This window comes from Petromyzon marinus, chromosome 33 (genome assembly GCF_048934315.1).
Source record: "Petromyzon marinus isolate PM22_M1 ecotype Great Lakes invasive population chromosome 33, UKy_Petmar_22M1.pri1.0, whole genome shotgun sequence".
In the NCBI taxonomy this organism is placed as follows: Eukaryota; Metazoa; Chordata; class Hyperoartia; order Petromyzontiformes; family Petromyzontidae; genus Petromyzon; species Petromyzon marinus.
This window is the reverse complement of record NC_133699.1, coordinates 13,385,585-13,413,476: the sequence shown is the minus strand read 5'-3', so window position 1 is coordinate 13,413,476 and position 27,892 is coordinate 13,385,585. Positions and strand designations below refer to the sequence as shown.

Below are 27,892 nucleotides of genomic sequence, written 5' to 3'. Positions count from 1 at the left end.
ACAATATAGCAGGCGGACTGCTGAGGCAGGAGGAAATGTAGCGAGAGAGCTACTGCAACCAAAGGTCGTATTCGTTTGTGGTGGGTACAACCCAAGGGTAAATGGGCGGGGCTAGGGATTGCTTGTGTTGCGATCGAAACATCGTGTTCTCTTAGTTATTTTTCTATCTGCGTGGCTTTACCGAAAGAACCAAATAGTATGAATTCCTGCAGTCACAAAAGCTTTAAATCAGGATTGAACCGCCTCTACGGGGAGGATTTCCACACAACTCAGACTTGACTTCAACCGAGAAGATGGATGCAACATTTAGTAATCTTTGGAAGGACGTTGATCAACCAGTTTAAGTGTTAACTGTTGTGTTGGCCGACTCTCTGCGTTGCATTGCATTTATAAGTTTGCTAAGTTGGATTTTTTTTTCTCTCTATCACCTTGTTCCCTCTGTAAATTTCACCCCCACCCTCTCGCCCGTTACGGCAGCCCCTCCCCTTCTCCTCCCTGCCCCCCTCGGATTAGCCGAGATATGCCTAGCTCTGCGATCTTACATTGACTTGCAAAATTCCATCCCTAGCCCCGCCCACTTACCCTTGGGTTGTACCCACCACAAGCGTATACAACGTTTGGTTGCAGTAGCTCTCTCGCTACATTTCCTCCTGCCTCAGCAGTCCGCCGGCTGTATTGTTTCACCTGAAGACGATTGCTTGTGTTGCGATCGAAACGTCGTGTTCTATTAGTTATGTGTCTACCTACGTGGCTTTACCGAAAGAACCAAAGAGTGTGAATTCCTGCAGTCACGAACGCTTCAAATCAAGATCTTAGTTTTAATGTTGAGGGTTTTAACTGGCATTTTGTTGTAAAGCGCCGTGAGGCTTTGTGTGAATGGTGGTTTATACAACTGAGTTTTACTCATAAGAGATGGATGGAAGATATTTACTGTATAGATATACTGAATAAGTTGGTCCTACATTATCATTTTGATGAACGATATATTTTATAAATTGCAATAGTTCCTACAAATGCACCCTCCACCCCACCGCCTCCTCACTTTTGACCCCACGAAGTTAACCCAAACGATTGCTAACCTTCATGAGGGACGTTAAGCCTCGTAAGCTTTCCCCAACACCAAGATGAGAATTCATTCAAAGTGCTTGGTTTCTGTCATGGGTGGGCGGGCGGCCTTGGGGAGGCCTTCACCATGCAGAGGATCAACCGTGGCTCCTCATGAGATGACTCAAGTGATGTTGACTGACCTCACAGACAGAACGAAAACACGTACAGTAGAACATTTCGCAAATTGCTGTTCAGGAAAAGGATTCACCCTGTTCCTAGGACGGGCTGGTACCATCTTGTGTGAAACTTATGCCGCCCTCTAGTGGTTGTTTGAAAGTATAATCTATTTTTCTACCGGGGTCATAGGTCATACATATGTCCTAATGGGTTACACAGATCCCTGGTTCCCTCTTCATCAGAGTGAACCCTTGCTTGACTCTGTACGAAAACAGCTTTAGTCGAGCAAGTGCAGTGACTGCTAATCTGACAGTTGCCCAAAATAAGTCCCTACGAATTGCATGAGGACTTTGAAGTGATAGAGGGGTTAAAAGAGAGTGAGAGAGAAGCAATGTGTGTGAGCGATGAGAGGAGACCGAAGTTTCCAAAGAAATTAAAGGTAGAAAATAAACGCGAGAGATCCATTCGGAATAAATGTACTCCGGGAGAACAATGGGATAGGAGAGATGCATCGACATAAATGCACATGGGTACGACACTCCCGCAAACTATGAAATGTAGCATTTACCTCCAAGCTCCCTCCCTCCCGTGCACCGCTTGACCACAGAGACTGCACGCCGAGCAAGATAGAAAAACATTTGAGAACAACGTGGCCCGGTTAGGGGCACCACAGTGGCGAGATGTTAAATACCTCGCCTGGTATACAAGAGGATGTGGGTTCGATTCCGACCCTGACACTTGTATATTTGGAGTTTGCATGTCTCTCTCCCTATGGTCGCGTGGATTTTTCTCCGTGTCCTCGGGTTTTTACTTCCACATTGAGAAATATGCATTTAGAGTATTTGGCTGCTGTAAAGTTCCACATGATAAGCCACTTCGTTGGGCTATCATTTGTGTCCATCTCGCTTCTGAATTCGAACTATATCACTCAAGTGGGCCTTAATAAACAAAAATAGTTGCGTTTATTCCACGGGCTGTAGTTTAGACAGCTCGTGTTAGTGCTTTGTGAGATTGAACCGCAGACTCCTCTTGCCCAGCGGACATGCCGAGGAGTCGACGGACGTTACTGAATGATGGATGGGAAGGGTGGTCCAGCTTTCAAATCAACATCTGGCCAATTAGTCATTACAAGCCCACAATGCGGTTAGGAAGCAATTAAGAGGCATTATTCCACCACAGGGTTACAAAGACCCGGCTGAGCATATCGCTGTGGATATTACAGACTGAATGAAATCCCAACGTTGCATCAGAAGACACGGACTTGGTAATGAGATCATAGTCATTATGTGATTTTAATTTGATGTCATTAATTGGCTACAGTGCATCTAATATATAAATATGGAGGGTTTTTTTTTACGTGTTTGCTATGGCTTGTCGGAAAAAAAGCAGATACATGTGTGCTGTTATTATTTAACAAATTAAATCACAGAGGTGGGTATTGTGAAAGGTCAGGGTCTTGGAGGGCCTCTTCCAGCCGAGCGTGCGGTCCCTGCAGCAGTGTTCAAGCAGCAGGACTCTGACTGAGCACTGTGGAACGAACGTTAACAAACTATCTACTCGGACGTTCCTACGGCGTGTATTAATAAACGCCAATAACATATAGCTCTTTTTTAATCTGATACTGCAGGGATCGGAAACCAAAAATAACAAGCAGAGGCATTTTTTTCGAATTCGGTTAAAAAAGGTAATATTTTAAGAGCCGCAATGCACGCGAACACATAACATCACGAAGTAGTGCTTAAAGGGGCGCATGTGGCTCCAGAGCCGCAGGTTGCCGACCCGTGTCACGTCGGTTGTGAGGGGTTGTTTGACAATACTTCACCATGCCGGACAGCGTGGGTTGGCGAAGAGGGGACCTGGACATGTCCGTGCCTGTCAGCACAGCCACGTGACCGGTTGTTGCCTTAACGCGTTGGGCACGATGCACATGTGCGGGCGAATATCTGGTGGATCTGTACGTCCAAATCTCGGCGCGAGTCTCTCGCTCGTTTCCACCGAAGCTGCCTCCATCCCCTTGTAGGGGCCGCCGTTTTTAGCAGCGCTGCCCGAGGTCGCTAAAGTTCTTAGAGCCGACGATCGGGGAGCCCCCCGTGGGGGGCCGATTGGGCGTTGTCATCGCGACGTCGGTGCTCTGCGGCGCCCAGAGGCCATCGTGGCCGGGAGGATGGGGGCCGCATCATAAAAGTGAGCGGGGTGGCACACATGCCGCGCAAAGGGGATTCCAACGCCCCGGCATGTTAGTGTGAAGCCATGACTGATAATGTGCCGTTTGCTGTCCTCTGTTTGACACAGACATGAAGGTCAAATACCGTTATCGCGGTTGTACCTTGGTCTGTATCTGTATTAGAATCACCCCCTCCTCTTCACCTTCGCCCCTTTCTATATTTATCTCTGTGCACGGCATTTGTGTGTCTACTCTTCCTGTTTTATAATATTAAACCCTTTCCCGTTCCGAGACGTCTGCACGATGCAGGGTGGGTGGTGTCCCGTTCACCACTGAACCCTTTCCCGTTCCGAGACGTCTGCACGATGCAGGGTGGGTGGTGTCCCGTTCACCACTGAATCTCGGAACACGCAAGTGGCCCAGCGTTAATCTAATTTAGGGAGGCGTAGCGCCGTTGTTTTTTATAGGCATGGTACTCACCAGAGAACTGTAGCGACACGACCGCACTCTACGATAGCTGGTGCCAAGCTGTGCCACGTGCCCTGCCGCATGGCCTTGTGGGAGCCTCTGTACCGATAAAGTTATTTTCGTTTAGTTTTGCTTCCGGTTCCATTCCAATTACGTATACGTACGTCATCAGAACATAATGGGATGAAAAACTGACGACATACACGTGTGTCATCGGAACGGGAAAGGGTAAAGAAACCCCCTCAATAGAATTGAATGGTCCGTGTTCAAGTAGCTATTGTGATGAACTTGTGAACTTGCACACTCGTAATGGGAGGCGGGGATGGGGGGTGGGGGCAAGTGGTGTCACCGTAATACATTCAATATTTCGATGTCATGGCAAGTGCTGCTCCGTCACAGGTTTGACAGATATGGTCTAGGTTGCGCTGTTTTGGTGATCGGCCTTTTGTTAGCGTGGCACCGATACTATGGAACGCCTTGCCACTTGAAGTCAGGCAATCGGAGTAGATAGAAATGTTTAAGTCTGCTTTGAAAACCCATCTCTTTAAAGTGGCCTTCCCTCTCTAGTGTGGTCGGTTGCCCTTGGTTCTGTTTTTTGTTTCCTGCTTTTCATGCATTGCACATTGGGATAATAGGATGGAATGCGCATTATACTTTGGAATTATTATTTGAACAAAAACATTTCGGCAATTCAGCAGGTAAAGTTGCATATGTAGAACTAGCACTTGTGCGAAAAATGTCACTGCCGTATATACAAAATAAGAGGTTCGTCAAAATGAATCATGAATTTTCTTAAGTATTAATTGGCCAATAGCATCTTAATATATAGAGGACCACAGAGCATTGGGGTAAATTTGGTACTGGCTCCCGCCTGTCTGTGGTTCCTCACGCCTCCGAGTCATTCTCTGTATTGGGTGTTACAAGTGAAATATATTATTATTCTTATAATCATCAGCCATTGTCTATCCACTGTTGGATGAAGGCCTCCGTGTGCAATTGCTATCCGTCAGGGTTCTGCGATGCCACAATCCACCTCGCTCCTGCGGTGTGTTTACTCCGCTCTACTCATGCCTTAACATCCTCAACGCCTTCTTGTCACCTCTTAAACGTAGAGTGGTTCCGCTCGGATAACGTCGGTGCTGTAAGTGTCGATTTCTTTTCACTAGGTACGATAAACCCCGTGGAGGTATAAACACCGCAATGGAGTCAAACCGATATTATCTCACAGACTTGGGAACATCAAAAAGCAGAACTCATCATTTTCATTGCTGCATAATTTTGGCAAACATTAATATTCGCTGATGTAGCAATGGGAAATGCTGTTAATTTAGCTTTGGTTCATTTCATAATTAAGCAGCGGAAGGGATTTGAGTGTAGGTGTTCGCGTGTACGCGCGCGTCAGCGTCGCTTATTATTTCGCCTACTGCCCACGTGATGTGCGTCAAGCCCAGGGGTCCTGACCGAGTTTGAGCACGAACACAGATCCTGACATGAACCTTCTTCCACCATCCAGAGCATGATGACGACGACGACGACGATGATTATAATGATGATGACGATGATTCCAGTGGTGACGATTGCACGATGCTAATGATAGTAATCCTGGTGAGCATGTATTAATATTGATAACTGGTTTTGCTCATTATGATTACGGTTGTATTTATAGGGCATGTAAACATTGCATTGATTCATTGATTACAACAAAATCCCACGCTCACTATAGACATAAATGCAGATCCCCCATAAAGCCTTAACAGACTGTTGGGGCAAGTGTTGTTAGCGAGCACCTATGAAGGCCGGCCGGCTTGGCACACGAGGGGATGGGTGGTCAACACCACGCCAGGCCGCCTTTGTCTTCCTAGTAGCGATGTTTGTACACCGCACCAGGTACTCATTTGAGGCTGAGTCGAGCTATGGGAGGCCCAGGACCGATTCAGATAATCATCACCAATGTTGCCCGTGAGCGGGAATCGAACTCGGGTCGCCGGGTTCGTAGCGCAGCATACGATCCGCTACAATACTGCTCCCTAAGATCACTATGCACACACACGCACACACACATTGGACCATATGTGTGAGGGTGTGTTATTTTCAATGTGTGCACATTGTGTGCAATGCTTTCACGTGAACCCTGCAGGACCACAAAGGAAAGGAAAGAATCGATCACTTAAATTTAATTGACACCCCCAATTTGGCCAATTCATTAAATTAAGTCAACGAGGGATAATCGTTACACAGCCGTTCATTGTAGAGCGATGATTATGATTGCAGTGACAGTGATAATAGTGATGACAACGACTTATGGTCATGATGACACTGATTCCAACAATGGTCACGGTGCTGTTGATTAATATCCCTGCTTTATATTGACTGTGATCTCTCAAACTGAGAGTGACAATTATTACATTGACGGTGATGATTAGACCTGCACATAACAATCCCTTATTTCGTTGGGTGAAAGGTTACCCGCGCCCGCATTATTGCATCGAATCATGCAATGTAATAATTTATCATTTATGATCGACGATGCAAAATCGTACGCCAGTTACGCACTCGTGCGCACTTACGTTGATGTAATGAACACGATCGAACACGCAAGGCGGAGCACGCAGCCTGCCCTTGATGACACTTAGGTTAGGACGCAAGGACTCTCGTGATAGAAAATGGAACTAAAGCTGAAAAGTGTCACAACCAAGCGTGGAGAGGCGTATGCTGGAAATTGGACTGATAGATGCGAAAAAGGATATTCAAATTGGAGGCGGTGTATTTGCCAAATTGATAAATGTACAATTTGTCTTTGGCAGACAGCACACACTAAAGAGAGTAAACTAGACACGAAAGATCGATTCGATCCTCCTAATGGTGACGGTTGTACGTGTAGATATGTTGAACTTCTTTTCGCACCGTACGTAGCCAACTCGTGCTAATCGTGATAGTTCATTGAACACCCGAGGGGGGGGAGAGGGGAAGTGGGGGGGGGGGGCGGTGGGGTGTATCGTTGCATTACAAACATACCGAGTGATGTTCCTGCAAGCTTCCTTAATTAATATCTGACGAACAATTACAATTATAAACTATTTTTTTATTCTAGCAGGTAAGGCCCATTGCGCTATATAACTCTTTTTTCAGAAGTGACCTGGCCACAAATCATAGCTCAACGAAGTGGCTTATCATGTGGAAATGTATCGCAGTCAAATACTCTACAAAGCATGTTCTAAATCTGAATGGAAAAACCGGAGGTCCTGGAAAAAAGATCCACGCGAGCACAGGGAGAGAGAGCATGCAAACTCCAAATATACAGGAGTCAGGGTCGGGATCGAACCCACGACATCCTGTGTACCACGCGAGGTAGTTAACATCTCGCCACTGTGGCGCTGCAATTCATAGCAAGTACCCAGTGACTAGAGCCCAATTTGTTCCGATGACAACGACCCCTCATCCTGATTAGATTCATGGATGCGTTGTCATATTAACCTTGGGTATTTCGCAGTATTAAGTACTTCCGTCAAATCAGCCTGGTTATCCTACAGATAGCCTCACCCCCCGCCAAAGCAATAGAGAATTTCCACCACTGGCTCGGGCCTCTATGCAGGAGATGAGCACCGCCCCGACACTCCCTTGAGCAGGAAATCACCTTGCCTTGAGTTCGCCATTGCCGCTTGAACGCGCACACGACGTGTGGAGGTATTGGCCCAGGGCTCGTGCAAGCGCCTAACCTCACTGAACTCGACCGTGTGCCTCCTCTCTCCACAGCACCCATACCCTTCAGAAGAGCAGAAGAAGCAGCTGGCTCAGGACACGGGCCTTACCATCCTGCAGGTCAACAACTGGTACGGAGCCCAGCACAAAGTGTCACGGTACACCGTGCCGATACACACCACTACACTGTGCCGATACACACGTGACAGGCATCCCTTGAATGCATGCCATGTGACCACCACATTGCATGTTACAGTACTCCTCAGCCTTATCTTGACCACCAGCTCAGTTCAGTTTTCAGTTTATTTATTTTGGTATAGCCCTGTGAGCCATTCGGCTCTTGAATTGGGTGCAACCACAACAAACAAAAAAACAAAAAACACGAACAAGACAACATCTTAAAGTGACTATGTGACTGTGCAAACAGAAAATCCATGAAAAAAACAGCAAAATATTCCTGAAAAAAGCACCGTACACCAACGCTGTGTGCAAAAAATCCCAGTGGGATGCAAGTCAAACAACAACAACAACAACCACAAGAAAACTTAGCTTAAGGCCATCAGCCTAACTCCGTACTACAACAAAACAAACATGTCCAAACCAAAAAACTTTTCAAAATCACCAAATAATAAAGCCATAATTGCAACGTAACAGTGATCATAGGGACTGTGACCGAATTTTTACAATAAACTACATAAATAACATGTAACACCAAATCCTAGAGCCATAGCTGGCTGCATGAGTTACTCCACAACAACATAAGCATCATATTCTTAGCTCTTTCGGTAAAGTGACGTTGAAGGGAAACAATAAAATAATAAAATTTATATAAAACAATAAAAAATTATCGCGACGTTTCGACCATAACACAAACGGTCGTCATCAGGTGTGTCGGTTTGCATTAATTTTTTTATGGTTCAATGAGCCACTCTGTCTACAGGAAAGCTACCCATACGGATGCTTATCTGAAACCGGATTCCCACCTCATCCATCACAGAAGAATTATCTCATCAAGACTCTGTACCATAGAACCCAATGCATATCCGACCAGGAACACATAGGCAGTGAACTCAAGCACGTACACCAAGCTCTTAAGGCTAATGGTTACTCCGACTATACAATCCGTAAAGCTATCACTCAAACCATGAAAAAGGATCCTCTTGAGGAGCCTTTCAAAACCATCACTTTACCCTACATTGCGGGGATCACAAAAAATATCTCAAAAATCTTGAATAAACACAAGATCCAGGTCCGTTTCAACACATTACATAAAATTCGTGATCTGGTTCCGTCTGTAAAAGATGTGATTCCGGACATACAGTACCCTGGTGTCTACAAACTAAGTTGCCTCTGTGGTAGTAGTTACATTGGAGAAACCAAACGCCATGTCTCGGACCGCATTCGTGAACACAAAGCAGACCTTAAACACGGTAGGACCAACACCTCGGCCGTGGCAGATCATTGTTATAATTCAGTAGGCTCACATGACATTGCCTTTTCCAAGACAGAGGTTATTTGTAAGCCATCTGGCTACCATGAGAGATTCGTTCATGAGGCTATCCACATATACAAGCACAGAGACAATTTCAACCGAGAAGATGGATTCTGGCTTAGCAATCATTGGAAAGATTTGATTAACCATTTCAGGTCTTAATTGATTGTTCACGCTTACAGTGGCTTTCAGACAGCATACATTAATTTTTCGTCTCCCCCTTCCCTTTTCAGAACATAGATGGACTAGTCCTTCTAAATAAACTGCTAAATCGCTGCGCGTGGCGCTGACGTTTTTTTTATAAATAAATAAATACACCGTTTACAAATAAATACATTTATGCAAACCGACACACCTGATTACGACCGTTTGTGTTATGGTCGAAACGTCATGATAATTTTTTTATTGTTTTATATATATTTTATTATTTTATTGTTTCCCTTCAACGTGACTTTACCGAAAGAGCTAAGAATATGGATTACTGCAGTCACGAAAGCTTTAAATCAAAACAGAAGCATCAGTCGGAGTATTAATTTTTTCAATGCACCTTTAAGATCAGCACGCTAAATCAAAATACAAATAATACTTTGCAGCGTTATCCGGAGCGAAACAGTTTATTTTATTTTATGCCAATGAATAGCAGTGGCAGCTAGGGGTGTACAACTCCTCTAGAGCAGTTTTGAGATATCTCATTGGTAGCGATTCAAGTTGCAGTTCATTGGCAATAGCAGTTAGTAGAGCAAAGATGGGAATACTATCTGCTCCGGTAGAGGAGGACACTTTGAGGTAGGATAGTTATTTCAGAACATTACTTTCGTGGATTGGCTGGAAACTAAATTCGTTTAATGTTTGGATAGAGGTGTAGGAATTTGCATGAGCAGGGGTGACTCCCAATACATTATCAAAAATATTACTAGCTTCAGAAAAATGAAGGTTAAAATTGTCAACTATTTTTTTGGGATCTGAAAAATATCCCCCATTTCGGTTAAGCTCAACGGGCAGATTGTCTGTTTTGGATGCCTTTTCAATACATTTGATTGTTTTCCAGAAAATCCTGGCATTTCCATGTGATTCCAGGAGAGTGGAGGAAAAGTAGGCATTTTTTGCATGCCGTATATTTTTGATACATCTATTCCTTAAAATTCTGTATTCTAGCCAGTCATTGACCAAATTACTTTTCTGAGCACATACCCAAGCCTTGTCCCTAGTTTTCATGAGCTTTGTAATCAAAGGATCAAACCATGGTGGGCGGTTGCCTTTAGTTTTAAATCTAACCAACGGCGCATGTTTGTTAATAATTTGGAGAAACGTGTACCTGAAGGTCTCCCAAGCCGTAGTCAGGTTGGGGATATCACAGACCTTGTCAATATCCGAGTGAAGCACATCATTAGTAAATGCCTGAGTGCTGAAGTGTCTCATAGAGTGCTTCTCAACCAATTTAGGGGGAGCTTTGGGTCTGACTTATGATCTCACCCCAAAAATGAAGGAGTGATCACTAAGGTCATTACCCAGAACACCAGTCAGTGTGAAATTGTGAGGGGCATTTGTCAATAGGACGTCAAGCAGAGATGACTGTCCCGGATTTTTTAGGTTGGGTCTTGTGGGGACATTTATTAATTGAAACAGATTAAATTCATCTGCAAAATTTGTGGCCACGGCCGGCGGGTTTAGCCAATTCCAATTTAGATCACCCACTAAAACTATTTCACCTTTGGGGAGCCCCCCAAAAAGCTCTCTCAGTGCAGATGCAGCTTCAACATCCTTCCCACTAGGCGGTCATTAGCAGCACACTACCAATATCTGTTGATTATTTGGGAGAGTTATTCTGAGAGCCAGACCTTCAAAGCAACAGTTTTTAAACAAGGAGTGAGCTAGTGAACATGCAAAAGTATTACGAACATAGATGGCAATTCCACCTCCTTTAGATCCTCGGTCAAGCCGAAAAAGGTTGTAGTTGTCAATCGCAATCTGCAAGTCATTGACGGCAGGAGTGAGAAATATTTCTGTTAGGCAAAAAATGTCCGGGTCAAGATTTGCCACTTCTAGTTTTAGTTGACCTAATTTAATCACAAGCCCTCTGATGTTGACATGTAGAACACCAACACCTTTCCTGCCAGAAAAATATACAGAATTTTACGAGTTATTTTCATTTGGGCCAGGATGAAGCTCAATACCACCCAGAAATAAGAAAAGTAGAATTAATAGTTTGCACAAGTATTTTCTGTGAATGCATGAAGAGCGGCGAACCTTGGACGAATAGCATTAGCTCGCAGATGGTGTTATTTTTAAGAGCAGAATGAAGTTTGGAAGGAGTGCTGGTGAAGTAATGGGACAAAGATAGGGTTTAAAAGGATACAATGATGGAGTGTAGAAGTGTCTATGAGCTGTTTCATTAGCAGGTGTAGTGGCAAATCGAGTAACAAGTATGGACTCAAATTAACGAGGGTAGCTCTTTGTAGAGTTGAGTGTGGCACTAGATATGGCCGGGAGGGACAGCAGTAGGATACACAGCAGGAGAATTGCCATCTCTAAAATATCCGGGGTAAACACAGATTAACACACAAGCGGAAAAGAAAAAATATATATACTTGTAGGTCGAGCGCGAGAAAAAGTCTTGACGCACTCGTCACACATCCACGGCTTCTCGCCCATGTGCTCGGGTTTAACAGCGCCCCCCCCCCCCTCCCAGACAGGGACAGCAGATTTTTTGCTGTTGTGGGCTCGGCTGAACCGCTTGCACCACCTCCTTTCCCTGCCGCAGGATGGTGCTCGAGCTAGCCCTCCTAGAGCTCAGCCCACGAACTGGAATGTCGTTTCTTGGCCTCTCGTATCTCTGCTGCCCGACCAGACGGCCCCACTGAAGCCCACACAAGGGACTCTTCATTCACAACCCTTGGCCGTCTTGACGATCTCCGTGAAGTTTTCCAGGAACATAGCTTGGGGTCCGTGGCAATGTTGCCTTGGCAGGAACACAGCTTGGGGTCCGTCGCAATGTTGCCTTGGCAGGAACACAGCTTGAGGTCCGTGGCAATATTGCCTTGGCAGGAACACAGCTTGGGGTCCGTAACAATGTTGCCTTGGCATTTACACAGCTTGGGGTCCGTGGCAATGCTGCCTTGGCAGGAACACAGGTTGGGGTCCATGGCAATGTTGCCTTGGCATTTACACAGCTTGGAGTCCGTGGCAATGTTGCCTTGGCAGGAACACAGGTTGGGGTCCATGGCAATGTTACCTTAGCAGGAACACAGCTTGGAGTCTGTGGCAATCGTGGCAATGTTGCCTTGGCAGGAACACAGGTTGGGGTCCATGGCAATGTTGCCTTAGCAGGAACACAGCTTGGAGTCTGTGGCAATGTTGCCTTGGCAGGAACACAGCTTGGAGTCCGTGGCAATGTTGCCTTGGCAGGAACACAGCTTTGGGTCCGTGGCAATGCCGCCTTGGCAGGAACACAGCTTGTGGTCCGTCGCACTATTAACTAGGCCTCACTCAGGCTGCGCCATGTGCACTGTCAACCAGGCCTCACTCAGGCTGCGCCTTGTGCATGATTAACCAGGCCTCACTCAGGCTGCGCCAGGTGCACTGTCAACCAGGCCTCACCCAGGCTGCGCCAGGTGCACGATCTAGCTAGGCCTCACTCAGGCTGCGCCAGGTGCACGATCTAGCTAGGCCTCACTCAGGCTGCGCCAGGTGCATGAACAGCTAGGCCTCACTCAGGCAATGTCATGTGCACGACCAACCAGGCCCCACCCAGGCCGCACCAGGTGCACGATCAACCAGGCCTCACTCAGGCTGCGCCTTGTGCATGATTAACCAGGCCTCACTCAGGCTGCGCCAGGTGCACTGTCAACCAGGCCTCACCCAGGCTGCGCCAGGTGCACGATCTAGCTAGGCCTCACTCAGGCTGCGCCAGGTGGACGATCTAGCTAGGCCTCACTCAGGCTGCGCCAGGTGCACGATCTAGCTAGGCCTCACTCAGGCTGTGCCAGGTGCACGATCTAGCTAGGCCTCACTCAGGCTGCGCCAGGTGCACGATCTAGCTAGGCCTCACTCAGGCTGCGCCAGGTGCACGATCTAGCTAGGTCTCACTCAGGCTGCGCCAGGTGCACGATCTAGCTAGGCCTCACTCAGGCTGCTCCAGGTGCATGAACAGCTAGGCCTCACTCAGGCAGCGTCACGTGCACGACCAACCAGGCCCCACCCAGGCCGCACCAGGTGCACGATCAACCAGGCCTCACTCAGGCTGCGCCACGTGCGCGACCAACCAGGCCTCACTCAGGCTGCGCCAGGTACACAAACCATCACACACACAGAGTGCACATCACCACACCATCACACACACACACGAACGCAGAAGTCCCTTTCGTCATGGCCACTCTCTCACGGCTCACACGGCTCACCCTCACACGGCTCACTCACACACACACGGCTCACTCACACGCAGCTCACATACAGCTCATTCTCACTCACATTTTCACATTCTCACGCACAGTTTACACTCACGCAAAACAACTCACAAACAACAACTTACACGCTGCTACACATGCTGCCGCCGCCATCGTGCGCAGCTCACGTTAGGCAGCTACAACCCCACAGACATGCACGCACACGCGAGCATAACTACGCACGCACACGTTTTGCATAACGCACATGCGTGAGTGCTTGTGATGAATGCAGTGCTCCATTGCGTCAGTGGCTTCCACGACTCGCGTAACATTCAGCATGGTGCAATAATCCATGCCTCAGTTACGTGTGGAGCTGTGACACCGCAGGCTGTGGTTAAGGTTGAGTGGGAGTGACAGATCCTGACAGCCCTCAACTGTTGTTATGTTTAAAGTGATCTTTATGGTCGCATTTGCGGTGGCTGTGTAGCGCAGTGGTCAGGCCACTTGCCTCTGGTTTCAGAGTTTGTTGGCTGGAATCCAACTTCAGCCATCGGACAATGCCATGCGTGTGTGTGTGAGGGGACATTGTCAGACGAGAAGGATCGCGGCTATGTTGAGTGGACGTAGAATGGGCGGCTCCGTGTGCTGCCACTAACAATAGAGCTGTCTGTCGTATGTCAGAACCAGGAGGAAATTTTGTAACGTTGCCAGTGTGTTAATAACCAAAATGTCCATATATATTTGACTTAACCGAGTCAAACTTCTGAATGGAAACACTCGCCTTGCGAATGGTTTGAGAGGTGTTCTTTGGTGACGTGAAAATCCCCTGGCCTAGTAAACAAAACACAAAAGGGGAAACGGTTGTCAAGCCGTTGGGTCTGCTTTTCGGTGGAAGTTTTAATGGTCTGTGACATTGTGCCTTTGGACATGGCCCGAAATTGCCCCACTGAAAAAGTTCCTTTTCAGTTACAAAACATTTTGGGACTTCAGAATGAAGTGTGAGTAACACAAAAGCGAATGTATGAGTTTTTTTTTCTTTTGCTGAACAAAATCAAATGACCTTTGAAGGGACACGGCTTAAAGCACCACATAATGCGCGTGCCTTAGGGAGTTGCAACAAATCCTGCAAAGTTGCATGAGTGTGAATGGGATCAGCCAACAAAGTACAGAGGAGAGCAAGAGCAACATGGAGTGAGAGTCGCCTTCGGGAAAGTTGACTTTGATCGTGAATAATAGCGGACCGATGGCTCTGAGAGAGAGAGTTTTCCACCAGTGCAGACTGCCAGCTGTGACGTGGATCAGAGGCCTTGAACACTGACACAGAAAATGGGTCCAAACCTGAAAAGTGCACAAAGAAGGGTCGAGAGGTGCATGCCGGGAAATTACATCGAGAGACAGACACGGAAACACGAGTCCGAGGCGTCATATTGAGAAAAATGGGACTTGGCAAGTCGCGATGATGGCCGGTGTGCCAGAACGAAGATGCGGTGGCAGCCAAGGGAAACAGTGCGTCCAGGAGGACAGCCACCGTGGAGATGGAGGGATGAGCTCGGTTCACGTGCAGGAGTGAGATGAACTGAAAGAGCACTGGGCCGTGAGGCATGGTAAGGGCACTGGGCCGTGAGGGGTGGTGACAGTGTGGGGAGGCCTTCATCCAGAGGTAGATAGAAAGTGGCTCATGATGATTGTATCGAAACTGCAGAAACAATAGGAATGGGATGAACCAGTTCCACTAAAGTTCCATCAGACAGTGCCTCAATTAGCATGATGAGATGAGACAATCTATTATTACAATTATGATTACTCCGCTGGCTGTGCAAGAATAATCAGCATGCAGCTGGCGGGAAGGATTTTCTCTCTATGAACCAGTAGGTCTCGTGGTTCCAAGCTCGTGGGTTTTTGCGCCATCCGACTCAATATTATTTTTTTCCTCCTTCCCCACTGATGAATTGGGATGGCAGTGCCCCGTGCTCAGCCCTCCCGAGTCTCTTGTCACCTTCACATTGTTGGTGCACCGGGCCGCACGCACATGGTAGACCGTGGAAGCGTCCGCGTGTTTTTAAAACCGTCACACGAGATAACAACAATGCGTGTCGTGTCAGACCTTTTCTGTGCCCTGGGAAATGAGGACGCCGTCCGCCGACAAGGGGCGGTCCTTCCTGGAGGGCCGAGGGAGAGGACGGGAGGCATAGAGGCCGGGGAGCAGAGAGGCGGGTTTTATCTGGCTGTGACCACAACCCGTTCAGCTGACTTGGGATCCCACCCGGCCAGCCCCTATTGTCTTGTCTCCATTGTGTCCTGTTGGGTGATTCACATCCTGTTCAGGGAGGGCCTCGTGCTCAGCTCTCAGACTCTGCACTCTCTTTCACCTTTAGGTTTGTTGATGTCCCGTGCCGTCGCGGAGACCGTGGATGCTTACTCGTGTTTAAAGACCGTCACTTGTGATGATGATAGTGATGACAAAAAGCAGTTCTAAAAGAGTATTTTCGCTCAGTTCAATGATACTCAGAAATAATGACGCAAAAGCCACAATCGCGATGGAATTAAACGTACATTTTTTGTTCCTCGTTGCATAAAGAGGGTTCTGCGCGTGGCAGATAAAATATATTTATTGGGCGATACGATGGGGGGAGTCAGCAGCGTCTCCCTGCAGGATTGTCCCGTATCAGATTCGTTGATCACATATCAGTCGTTTATCCCAGTTTAATTTGAAGCTGACTGTGCTTGCCCAAGTTGGAGACCACTGAGGTTCTTATTTTGTTTTGAGATTGAGACCAGAATAGCTGTGATTTATTAGCGATACACTTGGTGACTTTAAACATGTTTCATAGAATGCTTTTACAATGAAAAATAAATAGTTATTTTAACTTTAGCGTTATTTCAATTCTATTGTAAAATGTGAAATGGTGCTATGATGTGGCCCTGCGTGGCAAAGTGCATTATGATGCAGGGCAGATAATTTTTGAAACAATAGCTAATAGAAAAAAGAAAATATTGAGAGGAAAAAGGCAATATTTGTTTCCGTGTGAATACTGACAGCTACTCTCTGTGTCCCATTGTCCTCAACTCAGGAAGTACACTGTGTTGGCTGAGCCGTGTTAAAGTGTGACCAACAGTGATCTCCAAAACAGGGCTTCTAGCAAGAACGGTCATAAATGCATGACGGGAGCTTCCCTCCGTGTCAACCAGTTGGGACTCTTTCTGCTTCTTCCCCCGTGTTCGGGGGATAGATCAGTGATGTGCGTGAGCTCGCGCTGCCGTGGTTGGTGAGCGATCCAGTGGACGGCTTCAGGAGAACCCCATGGCGAGCATCTGAGACACTGCGGGCGAATGATCGATGGAGATTCATAGTACTTACATAGCGACCAATCGCCTCACATAGACACCCACAGGTGTAACGGTGGAAGTGGGCCGTGGCGTCACGTTGTGGTCCATAGTTCAGCACAGGTAAGCGCCGTCCCAGTGTGGCCAATCTTTACCTGTCCATCGGTGGGGGAGATGGCCGCATTTGCCGTACGATGTACAGTTGGCACGGCACACCATTACGTGGAGGCCGTAATGTTAAAATTTATCACTTGAGGTTGTAATACACAAGTCCATTTAAAGTCGAACGCATAAACTTTAAGAGCATTAACTAATTATTCGGAATTTATAACGCCGTAATAAAGTTGTAATACTGCATGTGAAATGAGGTATAAATTATTTCCACATTAAATCATTGGGAGTGGTATACTTTAATGTAATTGCATCACTCATGACTGACATCACATTGAAAACTTTAGTGTGTAGATTCAGTTCAGCGAAGCAGCCTTTATCTCACCAGGTGAGAGTCCAGGGGTGGAGATCTTACGCTGAAGTTAATGAAGAGTTTGTGTCTAAAGAAGAAAACAGCAGTGGGGTAGTGATGTAATGTTTCATTACAGACTGGCAAACTCAGTGCTGGGTGACAGAGCGCACAGACTGGCAAACTCAGTGCTGGGTGGCAGAGTGCACAGACTGGCGACACAGTGCTGGGTGGCAGAGTGCACAGACTGGCAAACTCAGTGCTGGGTGACAGAGCGCACAGACTGGCAAAACTCAGTGCTGGGTGACAGAGCGCACAGACTGGCAAACTCAGTGCTGAGTGACAGAGTGCACAGACTGGTGACACAGTGCTGGGTGGCAGAGTGCACAGACTGGCAAACTCAGTGCTGGGTGACAGAGTGCACAGACTGGCAAACTCAGTGCTGAGTGACAGAGTGCACAGACTGGCAAACTCAGTGCTGGGTGACAGAGTGCACAGACTGGCAAACTCAGTGCTGGGTGACAGAGTGCACAGACTGGCAAACTCAGTGCTGGGTGACAGAGTGCACAGACTGGCGACACAGTGCTGGGTGGCAGAGTGCACAGACTGGCAAACTCAGTGCTGGGTGACAGAGCGCACAGACTGGCAAACTCAGTGCTGGGTGACAGAGTGCACAGACTGGCGACACAGTGCTGGGTGACAGAGTGCACAGACTGGCGACACAGTGCTGGGTGGCAGAGTGCACAGACTGGCAAACTCAGTGCTGAGTGACAGAGTGCAAGTACAGAGGGGACGAGGCAGACCAAGGCTAATCTAGACGACCAACGTAAAGAACTGTACCAGGCTGAAAGAGGTGTGAGCTCTAGGAGCTGATTTAAAAAAGCATAATAAAATAAAATTCCCATGAATTGCAAAGAATTAGTAAAGAACTTCACAGAGAAAGGCTGCAAAGTTGGATGAAGGAAAATGTTGGCAAAGTAAAAAAAAGCACTTAATAAAATGAATTTTGAAAAACAAAACAGTGTAAGTCCTATTCTTAGTTTTTTCGGTAAAGTCACGTTGAAGAGAAACAACAAAATAACAAAATATATATAAAACAATAAAAAATTCTCACGACGTTTCGACCATAACTCAAACGGTCATCATCAGGTGTGTCGGTTTGCATAAATTTATTTTGAAAACGGCATATTTATTTATATATATAAAAATAACGTTTGCGTCACGCGCAACGATGGCAGTTTGCCAGGACTAGTCCATCTATTTTTTGAAAAGAGGAGGGGGGAGACGAAATTTGTTTTTATGTATGCTGTCTGAAAGGCACTGTAAGCGTGAACAATCAATCAAGAACTGAAATGATTTATCAAATCTTTCCAATGATTGCTAAGATAGAATCCATCTTCTCGGTTGAAATTGTCTCTGTGTTTGTATATGTGGATAGCCTCATGAACGAATCTCTCATGGAAGCCAGATGGCTTACAAAGAACCTCCGTCTTGGAAAAGTCAATGGCATGTGAGCCTACTGAATTAGAACAATGATCTGCTACGGCCGAGGTGTTGGTCCTACCGTGTTTAAGGTCTGCTTTATGTTCACGAATGCGGTCCGAGATATGGCGTTTGGTTTCTCCAATGTAACTACTACCACAGAGGCAACTTAGTTTGTAGACACCAGGGTATTGTATGTCCGGAATCACATCTTTTACAGACGGAACCAGATCACGGATTTTATGTAATGTGTTGAAACGGACCTGGATCTTGTGTTTATTCAAGATTTTGGAGATCTTTTTTGTGATCCCAGCAATGTAGGGTAAAGTGATGGTTTTGAAAGGCTCCTCAAGAGGGTTCTTCTTCATGGTTTGAGTGATAGCTTTGCGGATTGTATAGTCGGAGTAACCATTAGCCCTAAGAGCTTGGTGTACGTGCTTGAGTTCACTGCTTATGTGTTCCTGGTCGGATATGCATTGGGCTCTATGATACAGAGTCTTGATGAGAGAATTCTTCTGTGATGGATGGTGGTGGGAATCCGGTTTCAGATAAGCATCCGTATGGGTAGCTTTCCTGTAGACAGAGTGGCTCATTGAACCATCAGGTCTCTTTTTAATTAGGACATCCAAAAAAGGTATCTTGCCATCTATTTCGACTTCCATGGTAAATCTGATGGCTGGGTGTATGGAATTGATGTGGTCGAAGAATTTGTCTAGAGCAGGCCGGCCATGTGGCCAGATGACAAAAGTGTCATCCACGTACCTCTTCCATAAGGTTGGGCGCAGAGTGGCAGTCTGGATGGCGTCAGTCTCAAATTTCTCCATGAAAATGTTAGCTATAACTGGAGAAAGGGGGGAGCCCATTGGGGTGCCCTCAGTTTGTTTGTAGAAAGTTCCATTCCAAGTGAAGTATGTATTGGTTAAACAGTGTCTCACCAGGGGGGGTACCTCAGTGTTTAGTCCTTGATGAACCAAGTCTTCAATGATTGCAATGGTGTCAGGTACAGGAACCTTGGTGAATAAGGAAACTACATCAAAACTGACAAGCAGGTCGTCTGGGGACAGGGAAATACCCTTGATTGTTGATACCAGGTGAGTAGAATTTTGTACCGCAGAGGTGGTCTTTCCAGTGAAAGGACGCAGGATTTCAGACAAAAAACGAGCTAGTTTGTAGGTGGGGGAGCTGATAGTAGAGACTATGGGACGAAGAGGTGTATCAACTTTATGTATTTTTGGTAAGCCGTATAATCTTGGTGGCCTGGCAGCAGAAGGTTTCAACGAAAACTGTTTAGATTGATCAATTAATGCGGTTGAATCAGAAATTATTTTGTTGGTTTGTGTGACGAGGCTGTTGGTGGGATCTCTTTTTATTTTTGTATAACTACCATCGTCGAGTAATTCTTTAATTTTGTTGTTGTATTCTATTTTATCCATGATAACAGTAGCATTGCCTTTGTCAGCTGAGAGAACTACAATATCATTCCTCTTTTTTAATTTATATAATTCAAAACGCTCATCTTTGCTGAGGTTGCTAGCTGGCATCTTAGCGTTTTTGAGGGTTGCAGCGATTTCAGATCTTGCTACGTCTGCAGCGATGTGACCCAGGCCCCTGAGAGCAACGTCTACTTGGGCAATTATATCATTAACTGGTATGTGTTTAGGTGTGACTGCAAAGTTTAGACCTTTAGCTAAAACGGATTTCAGACCATCGGAAATAGAACTGTTACTGCGATTAATTACGACTTTATTAACGTCTAACTTTTTGGTGTGTGGGTCCGGTCTTTTGTTTAAGAGGAGGTTAAATTTGGAAATCAGGTTTTCCTTACATTTGGTCGACATAGTAGCAGCTGAAGAGGCAGTCATATTGTCTACATGTTCCCAATCCGATGTGGACATTATTGCCGTCAATGATAAGTGTGATTTGTAGAGTGTCTTGTCTAACTGATCTAGTTCTGTGCGTATAAGTCTGATTTTTTCTGAGATAAGAGCTAAGCTAGTTTTGAATAAACACAAGATCCAGGTCCGTTTCAACACATTACATAAAATCCGTGATCTGGTTCCGTCTGTAAAAGATGTGATTCCGGACATACAATACCCTGGTGTCTACAAACTAAGTTGCCTCTGTGGTAGTAGTTACATTGGAGAAACCAAACGCCATATCTCGGACCGCATTCGTGAACATAAAGCAGACCTTAAACACGGTAGGACCAACACCTCGGCCGTAGCAGATCATTGTTCTAATTCAGTAGGCTCACATGCCATTGACTTTTCCAAGACGGAGGTTCTTTGTAAGCCATCTGGCTTCCATGAGAGATTCGTTCATGAGGCTATCCACATATACAAACACAGAGACAATTTCAACCGAGAAGATGGATTCTATCTTAGCAATCATTGGAAAGATTTGATAAATCATTTCAGTTCTTGATTGATTGTTCACGCTTACAGTGCCTTTCAGACAGCATACATAAAAACAAATTTCGTCTCCCCCCTCCTCTTTTCAAAAAATAGATGGACTAGTCCTGGCAAACTGCCATCGTTGCGCGTGACGCAAACGTTATTTTTATATATATAAATAAATATGCCGTTTTCAAAATAAATTTATGCAAACCGACACACCTGATGATGACCGTTTGAGTTATGGTCGAAACGTCGTGAGAATTTTTTATTGTTTTATATATATTTTGTTATTTTGTTGTTTCTCTTCAACGTGACTTTACCGAAAAAACTAAGAATATGAATTACTGCAGTCACGAAAGCTTTAAATCAAAAGTGTAAGTCCTATTCTTGGTTCTTTCGGTAAAGTTACATAGAAGGGAAACAATTAAATAATACAAATATAAAACAATAAAAATTCTCACGACGTTTCGACTGCAACACAAGCAATCATCATCAGGTGTGAAAACCTGATGATGATTGCTTGTGTGAAAACCTGATGATGATTGCTTGTGTTGCAGTCGAAACGTCGTGAGAATTTTATTGTTTTATATTTTTATTATTTTATTGTTTCCCTTCTACGTGACTTTACCGAAAGAACCAAGAATATGAATCCCTGCAGTCACGAAAGCTTTAAATCAAAAGTGTAAGTCCTGTATACCCGGGTAGTCATTACCAATGGTGGATTGGGATTAACGTCATAAAATACAGAGGCAGACGCAAGCAAATTGGAGGGTAGTGAGAGGCAGCAGTAACAGTGTACCTGTAGAAGGTGTTCCGTCAGTGCAAATTACCAGCTAAAACAGACGGGTCGGAAACACGGACACTGACGAAGAGAAAATGGAACAGAAGCTGGAGAGTTGCGCGAATTGTGGAGCGATTCATGCTGAGAGTTACAGTGAGAGACAGACTGAAGAACACGTGGATCTGAGAAGAAATCCAAATCAGAAACATCGCAGCGGTGGCGAGATGTTAACTACCTCGCCTGGTATTCAGGAGGTCGTAGGTTTTATCCCAACCCTGATGCATGTATATTTGGAGTTTGCATGTTCTCCCTCTCCCCTTGGCCGCGTGTATTTTTCTCCGGGTCCTCCGGTTTTTCCATTCACATTTAGAACGTGCGTTTAGAGTATTTGACTGCTATACATTTCCGCATGATAAGCCACTTCGTTGAGCTATCATTTGTGGCCATGTCACTTCTGAAAAAGAGCTACATAGCTCAGTGGGTCTTACCTGGTAAAATAAACATGGTTTAGTTTAGTTTGGTTCAGAAAAAGTCTGTGGACATGGGCAGGACACTTCATGGCTGGAATGACACGATGGCTGATGGACAAAACCGGCACAAGAATTTCAGCCAAAGGGGGTGAATCACACCTGAGAGAGAGACCGGGAAGGAGAGGGGGTAATGGAGATGTGTGTGTACGTACGTATGATGAAATTATTTTGCACCGTACGTAACCAACCATGCTAAGCAGAGGGTGAACAAGACAGATTGTAGCATCAAGGAACTGTTGGAGATGGTGACATGCCTGTGGAGGCCTTCATCTAGCAGTGGATACGTCATGGCTGATGATGATACATGTACGCATGTTTATGCACAGATATCGTTTGTGTATAACTGCACTTTATTCTACTCTGTGTGTGTATAACTAGACTATCTTGTACCCTGTGTGTGTATAACTAGACTATCTTGTACCCTGTGTGTGCATAACTAGACTATCTTGTACCCTGTGTGTGTATAACTAGACTATCTTGTACCCTGTATGTGTAAAGCTAGACTATCTTGTACCCTGTGTGTGTATAACTAGACTATCTTGTACCCTGTGTGTGTATAACTAGACTATCTTGTACCCTGTGTGTGTATAACTAGACTATCTTGTACCCTGTGTGTGTGTATAACTAGACTATCTTGTACCCTGTGTGTGTGTATAACTAGACTATCTTGTACCCTGTGTGTGTATAACTAGACTATCTTGTACCCTGTGTGTGTATAACTAGACTATCTTGTACCCTGTGTGTGTATAACTAGACTATCTTGTACCCTGTGTGTGTATAACTAGACTATCTTGTACCCTGTGTGTGTGTATAACTAGACTATCTTGTACTCTGTGTGTGTATAACTAGACTATCTTGTACCCTGTGTGTGTGTATAACTAGACTATCTTGTACTCTGTGTGTATAACTAGACTATCTTGTACCCTGTGTGTGTATAACTAGACTATCTTGTACCCTGTGTGTGTATAACTAGACTATCTTGTACCCTGTGTGTGTATAACTAGACTATCTTGTACTCTGTGTGTATAACTAGACTCTCTTGTACGCTGCCCGCGTCTGTGTTTGATGTGGGTATGCGAAGCGGTAGATTTCCCCCTTCGCATGATTAGCGAGCTCTGCAAATGCTTCATTTCCCGGATGGGGCTGTCTTTATCTCTTTGTATTGGATTAATTTAACCCTTTATGCAGTGATTACGCATTTCCCCGGGGCTTGCAAAGTGTATTACCAAAGGTCCCCTGCGGTGTATCACCGTTCGCCCAGCGATGTTATAAAAAGCCGCTCTGTGTTCCCCTCCCTTCACCATGAAAGCCGAGGTGGGCCAAGTGCCTACTCGGAGGATGGGGCATAATTACGGATCAATAGCCCCCCTGCTTTAAGCGGGGTTTAACGTGACAAGGCGCCCGTGCACCGCGCATTCGGCCGCACGAAACCCGGCGGATGAGATTCCTCGACGCGACGGCATCGCTGTGGGATCCTTCGTACGGCCGCCTCGCCGCTCGAAAGGTGCGATAGTATTATGGGACGCGGGAGCATGCGGCGCCGAAGAACCTCGACGTGGGACTTGCAGGATGCTGCCCGGTTAAAAATAGATGTTTTGTGGAAGGGGTCCATCGGGGGGAAAACCCAGGCGACAGTTGTTCAAGTGGGGGCGAACTTTGGTGACAATATCTTGGGACCGTTTTTGCCAGAATCAAAGTCTCAAAAATAAGAAAACGTTTTACCCTTTCTGGCAATAAAACAGGAGGTGTTAAGATGTTCAAACACCACATATCTACCTATTGCAAGGAATCAAGTCTGCATTAACCACACGTACTTGTGAACATGCAAGCAAAAGGTATGTATTTGGTGTTTGAACATCTTAACACCTGTTTTATTGCCAGAAAGGGTAAAACCTATTATTATTTTTTTCATACTTTGCTGACGATGCTCAGAAATTTGAAATTGTGTGTTGCCGGCTTAGGATGCTGTTGGAAAACAAAGTCCAGAAGACCCAAGGGGGCAGGGTTTCGGGTCGTGCCGCGTGCTGTTAGGTACGGTGTCCGACGTTTCGCCCCACGAGATTCTTTCGCATTCTCAGCGGTGGCCATCACAGAAGGCACATTTTGTGTTAATTGTGCACGGTTGTTTGCTTCTGGCCTGGACACATTATTACGATTATCATCATCCTCATCATCTTCATTATTTCTTGAGGTTGAGTTGCCTCTCGAGTGAGAGACAGCACTTTAATCCAATTTTTATTTACTATGTCGGGTGGAAGGAGGCTTTACAGCATGCACACTTTGCTTTTGCGAAACTGACCCAAATGATCAATTATGAATCACATTTGGTAAGCGAAAGCCTGCTTGTTAAAACGTACCAATTTTCACAAGTTTATATAAAACTGACGTTTTCCGTACATCCATACCATAGATTCCGCATGCACCACGGGGACTCTAAAACTAAAAACTAACCACCACAAACACCTGAATCGTCCAACCGTGACCCTCGACTCAGACTTGTGACGTATTCATTAAAAGTCGACTTGTATCTGTTTCACAACGCCCCCACATCTGTGGGGCTTTGGCAGAATTTTCACTGCGTTTGCTTCTCCAACCTGCATCTCAGCATCGCTGCGACCCCCTCCAACCGCCGAGTGTTCTCCGCTAATACCGTGAGAGAGTGCTCACGGGTATTGGACGCGTTAGGCCAACAGCGGTTGATTTGACGCTGGGCAGCCACGGGCAGCTGATAGCAGCACCAGCAGCAGCTGAAGGAGGAAGTGACCGGCGGTTTGGAACCGAGGCCTAATAGGATCACAGATTGAAGTAAACAGTTGACTCGATGGAAGCCGTGAAGGGGTTGTGTTCAAAGTCTTTTCTAAAGTGACAGACACAGTAGACTCGATTATCCTCGTGTGGTTTCTCCGATTTGCGGATTAACCGCTCACCTGAGATTTTGACATAAATTCATGACTCATGGATTTTCCCTTAAACCCAAATGAATCATCTAAAACAGTTATACATTATTACTATTGGAAATGTGTATTACTCGTCACGTGCTTAAAGAGAGCAAATATGTGCTCCGATTAATCTGAAATCCACGTGATCACCTCTTCAGTACAGTAGTTGCATATCTTTACGATAGTGGGTGGAGTTTGATTATTTTTTGATTATCCACGATGTTGCATAACCTGCGGCCGTTCTCCCCCTCATTAGCGCGGATAATCGAGAATCTACTATATATCTATATACCACAGTTTCAATTTTTTTTAAATCACCAATTACATCCCTCCATCCATAAAGCCTACATGTTAAACTACCCCCCCCCCCCCCCCCATTATGAGCGTGGTGAGGAGTGTGTTTCCAGACTCCTCAAAGTCTGCAGAACCGCAGAAGAGACGCCTCAGATTGACTCGTACGGACATCTCTTCAAAACCGCTTCCTTAACTCAACCCGAACGGGGCTCCTCCACATTACGTAGAGAGTGGTGCGTTGCTTATTGACCACCACACATGTTCACATACTTCTTCTGTTATGGCTGCATTGCACATCACTGCAGTTACAATAAAAACAACACAATTTGTTGCTTGCTTTAACTGGTTATCCGTGACCCATCTGAGGCCATAAACTTCCCCGACACAAGAGAACCTGGATTAATGTCCGGCGATTGACCTGGATTTGAACTTAGCCCTCTGCCACGGGCACGGCAGCAGCTATCTGTGCGCCAACTCAGGCATGCCCTTGTTAAATGTGTCCCGTCTGAAAACGCAATAGCCACACCAGAAGGTCCGTAGCTCAGTTCCGCAGTGGCCTGGAATTTTGTTGCTTACGAGAGGTCAGAGACGGCTAACGCAGCGCCGCGTGAAACAGATCCGTATCTGCGACTTCCCGGCCAGTGGTTTAATCCACCCAAAGGGGAGGGTCGCGCCCTCTCCTTCGGCTGTGATTTTCCCACTTATAACGGCCGGCTTGCCACTTCCCACCTTCCCGCCCCCCCCCCCGACACTTCCAATCGCTGCCGCCCTGCCCAGCATTGTCAGGCGGACACGGTATCCGCCTGACAACGCTGGGCACGTGTGTCGGGCGGTTGTCCAGATAGGACCTGTCCGCCCTCGCCTGCCTCCTCGTCTCCCTCCTCGCCTCCCTCGCCCTCTGCTTACCGAAGCGGCGTGCTCGTGTCCCTCACCCGACTACCTCTACCCCCCCCCACCCTCGTCTAGATTCGTAATCCCAAGGTGATGCACCACCTACTCCTAGCCAGGTCGCGCCACAGAACGGGAGGGGCGCTTACAGAAAGGCTTCCACGGCAACATTGCATCCCGTCTGCGTTTTTTTTTAAAGCGTAATATGCAGCACCTCTGATAGCACGGTTGGCTATGTACGGTGGTGCAAAATAAGTTTAATATTCATACATACGGGAGATTTTTTGTTTTATCCAGATTTCCGTACCGGTGATGATCGTCGTCGGTGCGAAAAGCGTAGTAGCCATTTGTTCCCGACGGCTTTGCATTTTCTCGTCTAGTTCTGAAAATATGTTTTCTGAACGCATTGGACAATTGATACGTGGTGATTGAGTGCCTCCTTCCGTTGGCACATGAATGAGCGTCGAGCGTTGGGTGGGAGCGGCGTGGTGCGCTGTCTCCACACAACATCCCGGCGCTGCGTGGCCAATAGGGCCGGACTGCTGCCGATGACACCCAAAACGTCAAAACCAGTCTGCAGCTCCCTTGTTCAAGCAAATACCCTGGGTAATATTCGTCTGAAAAGAACGCAGGCTGGTGGACTCCTATATATTCTATTTTTACGTGATAATATGGAACCGAGGTCGAATTGTTCATTATATTATCCCGAATGTGCTCCAGAAACCCATAATGAGTCTCCATAAGCAGTTCTGTGGTTTCTATTGCAAGTAGTTTTCATGATGTGATCTGAGACTGAATGTTGCACCTCGAATTCATTCCAACATCACAATTGGGCTTTCATTTTTTAGAAAGCAGAAAAGAATAATGATAATACTACACGTACAAAGTCTGCTCTGGTGTGAAATCCATTAGACGGGGGCGGTTGTCTTGGCGCGAAATTCGACGCCAGCCGCGTCGTGCGACTTGATCCGCTTTCAATCCCAAATGCCCTCCCCGACCGCTTCCTAAACGGAGGACGTTACGAAGGGAGAACCGGCCGCCGGTGCAAATCGCCGCGCAGCTGCGAAAACAACATCCAGCGTGGACGTCGCCAGAGCCGTTCACGCTCCCCCCTCCCCCCCACCACGAGAGGCGGCCGGGCGACTTCCGAGAACCAACAGGGGATGGTATCAGAGCGCGAGGGGCCTGCGCCGTTGTGATCCACGGATCCCACTCTAGGCATACATAACGAGATTCTCGTTGGGCAATGAGCTGAATTGTTCCAAGCCCAGTCGCAAAAGTGGCTGCGAAGAAATATAAGGACGTTGGTTTTTTTTGGGGGGGCGGTGGGGTGGTGGGCGGTGCGGGGCGGGGCAGGGCGGCACGGACG

General features: G+C 46.4%; 1 protein-coding gene across 3 annotated transcripts in view; it reads left to right on the top strand.

Moving 5' to 3' along the window:
- The window catches only part of LOC116948498 (homeobox protein Meis1-like), a 251,078-nt gene that overhangs the window by 181,974 nt on the left and 41,212 nt on the right, over window positions 1-27,892 (top strand). For all 3 annotated transcript variants that reach the window (XM_032965226.2, XM_032965227.2, XM_076071560.1), the window contains one exon: window positions 7,610-7,686. In XM_032965226.2, coding sequence (XP_032821117.1) covers window positions 7,610-7,686 — 77 coding nt within the window. The remainder of the gene's footprint in view (window positions 1-7,609; window positions 7,687-27,892) is intronic.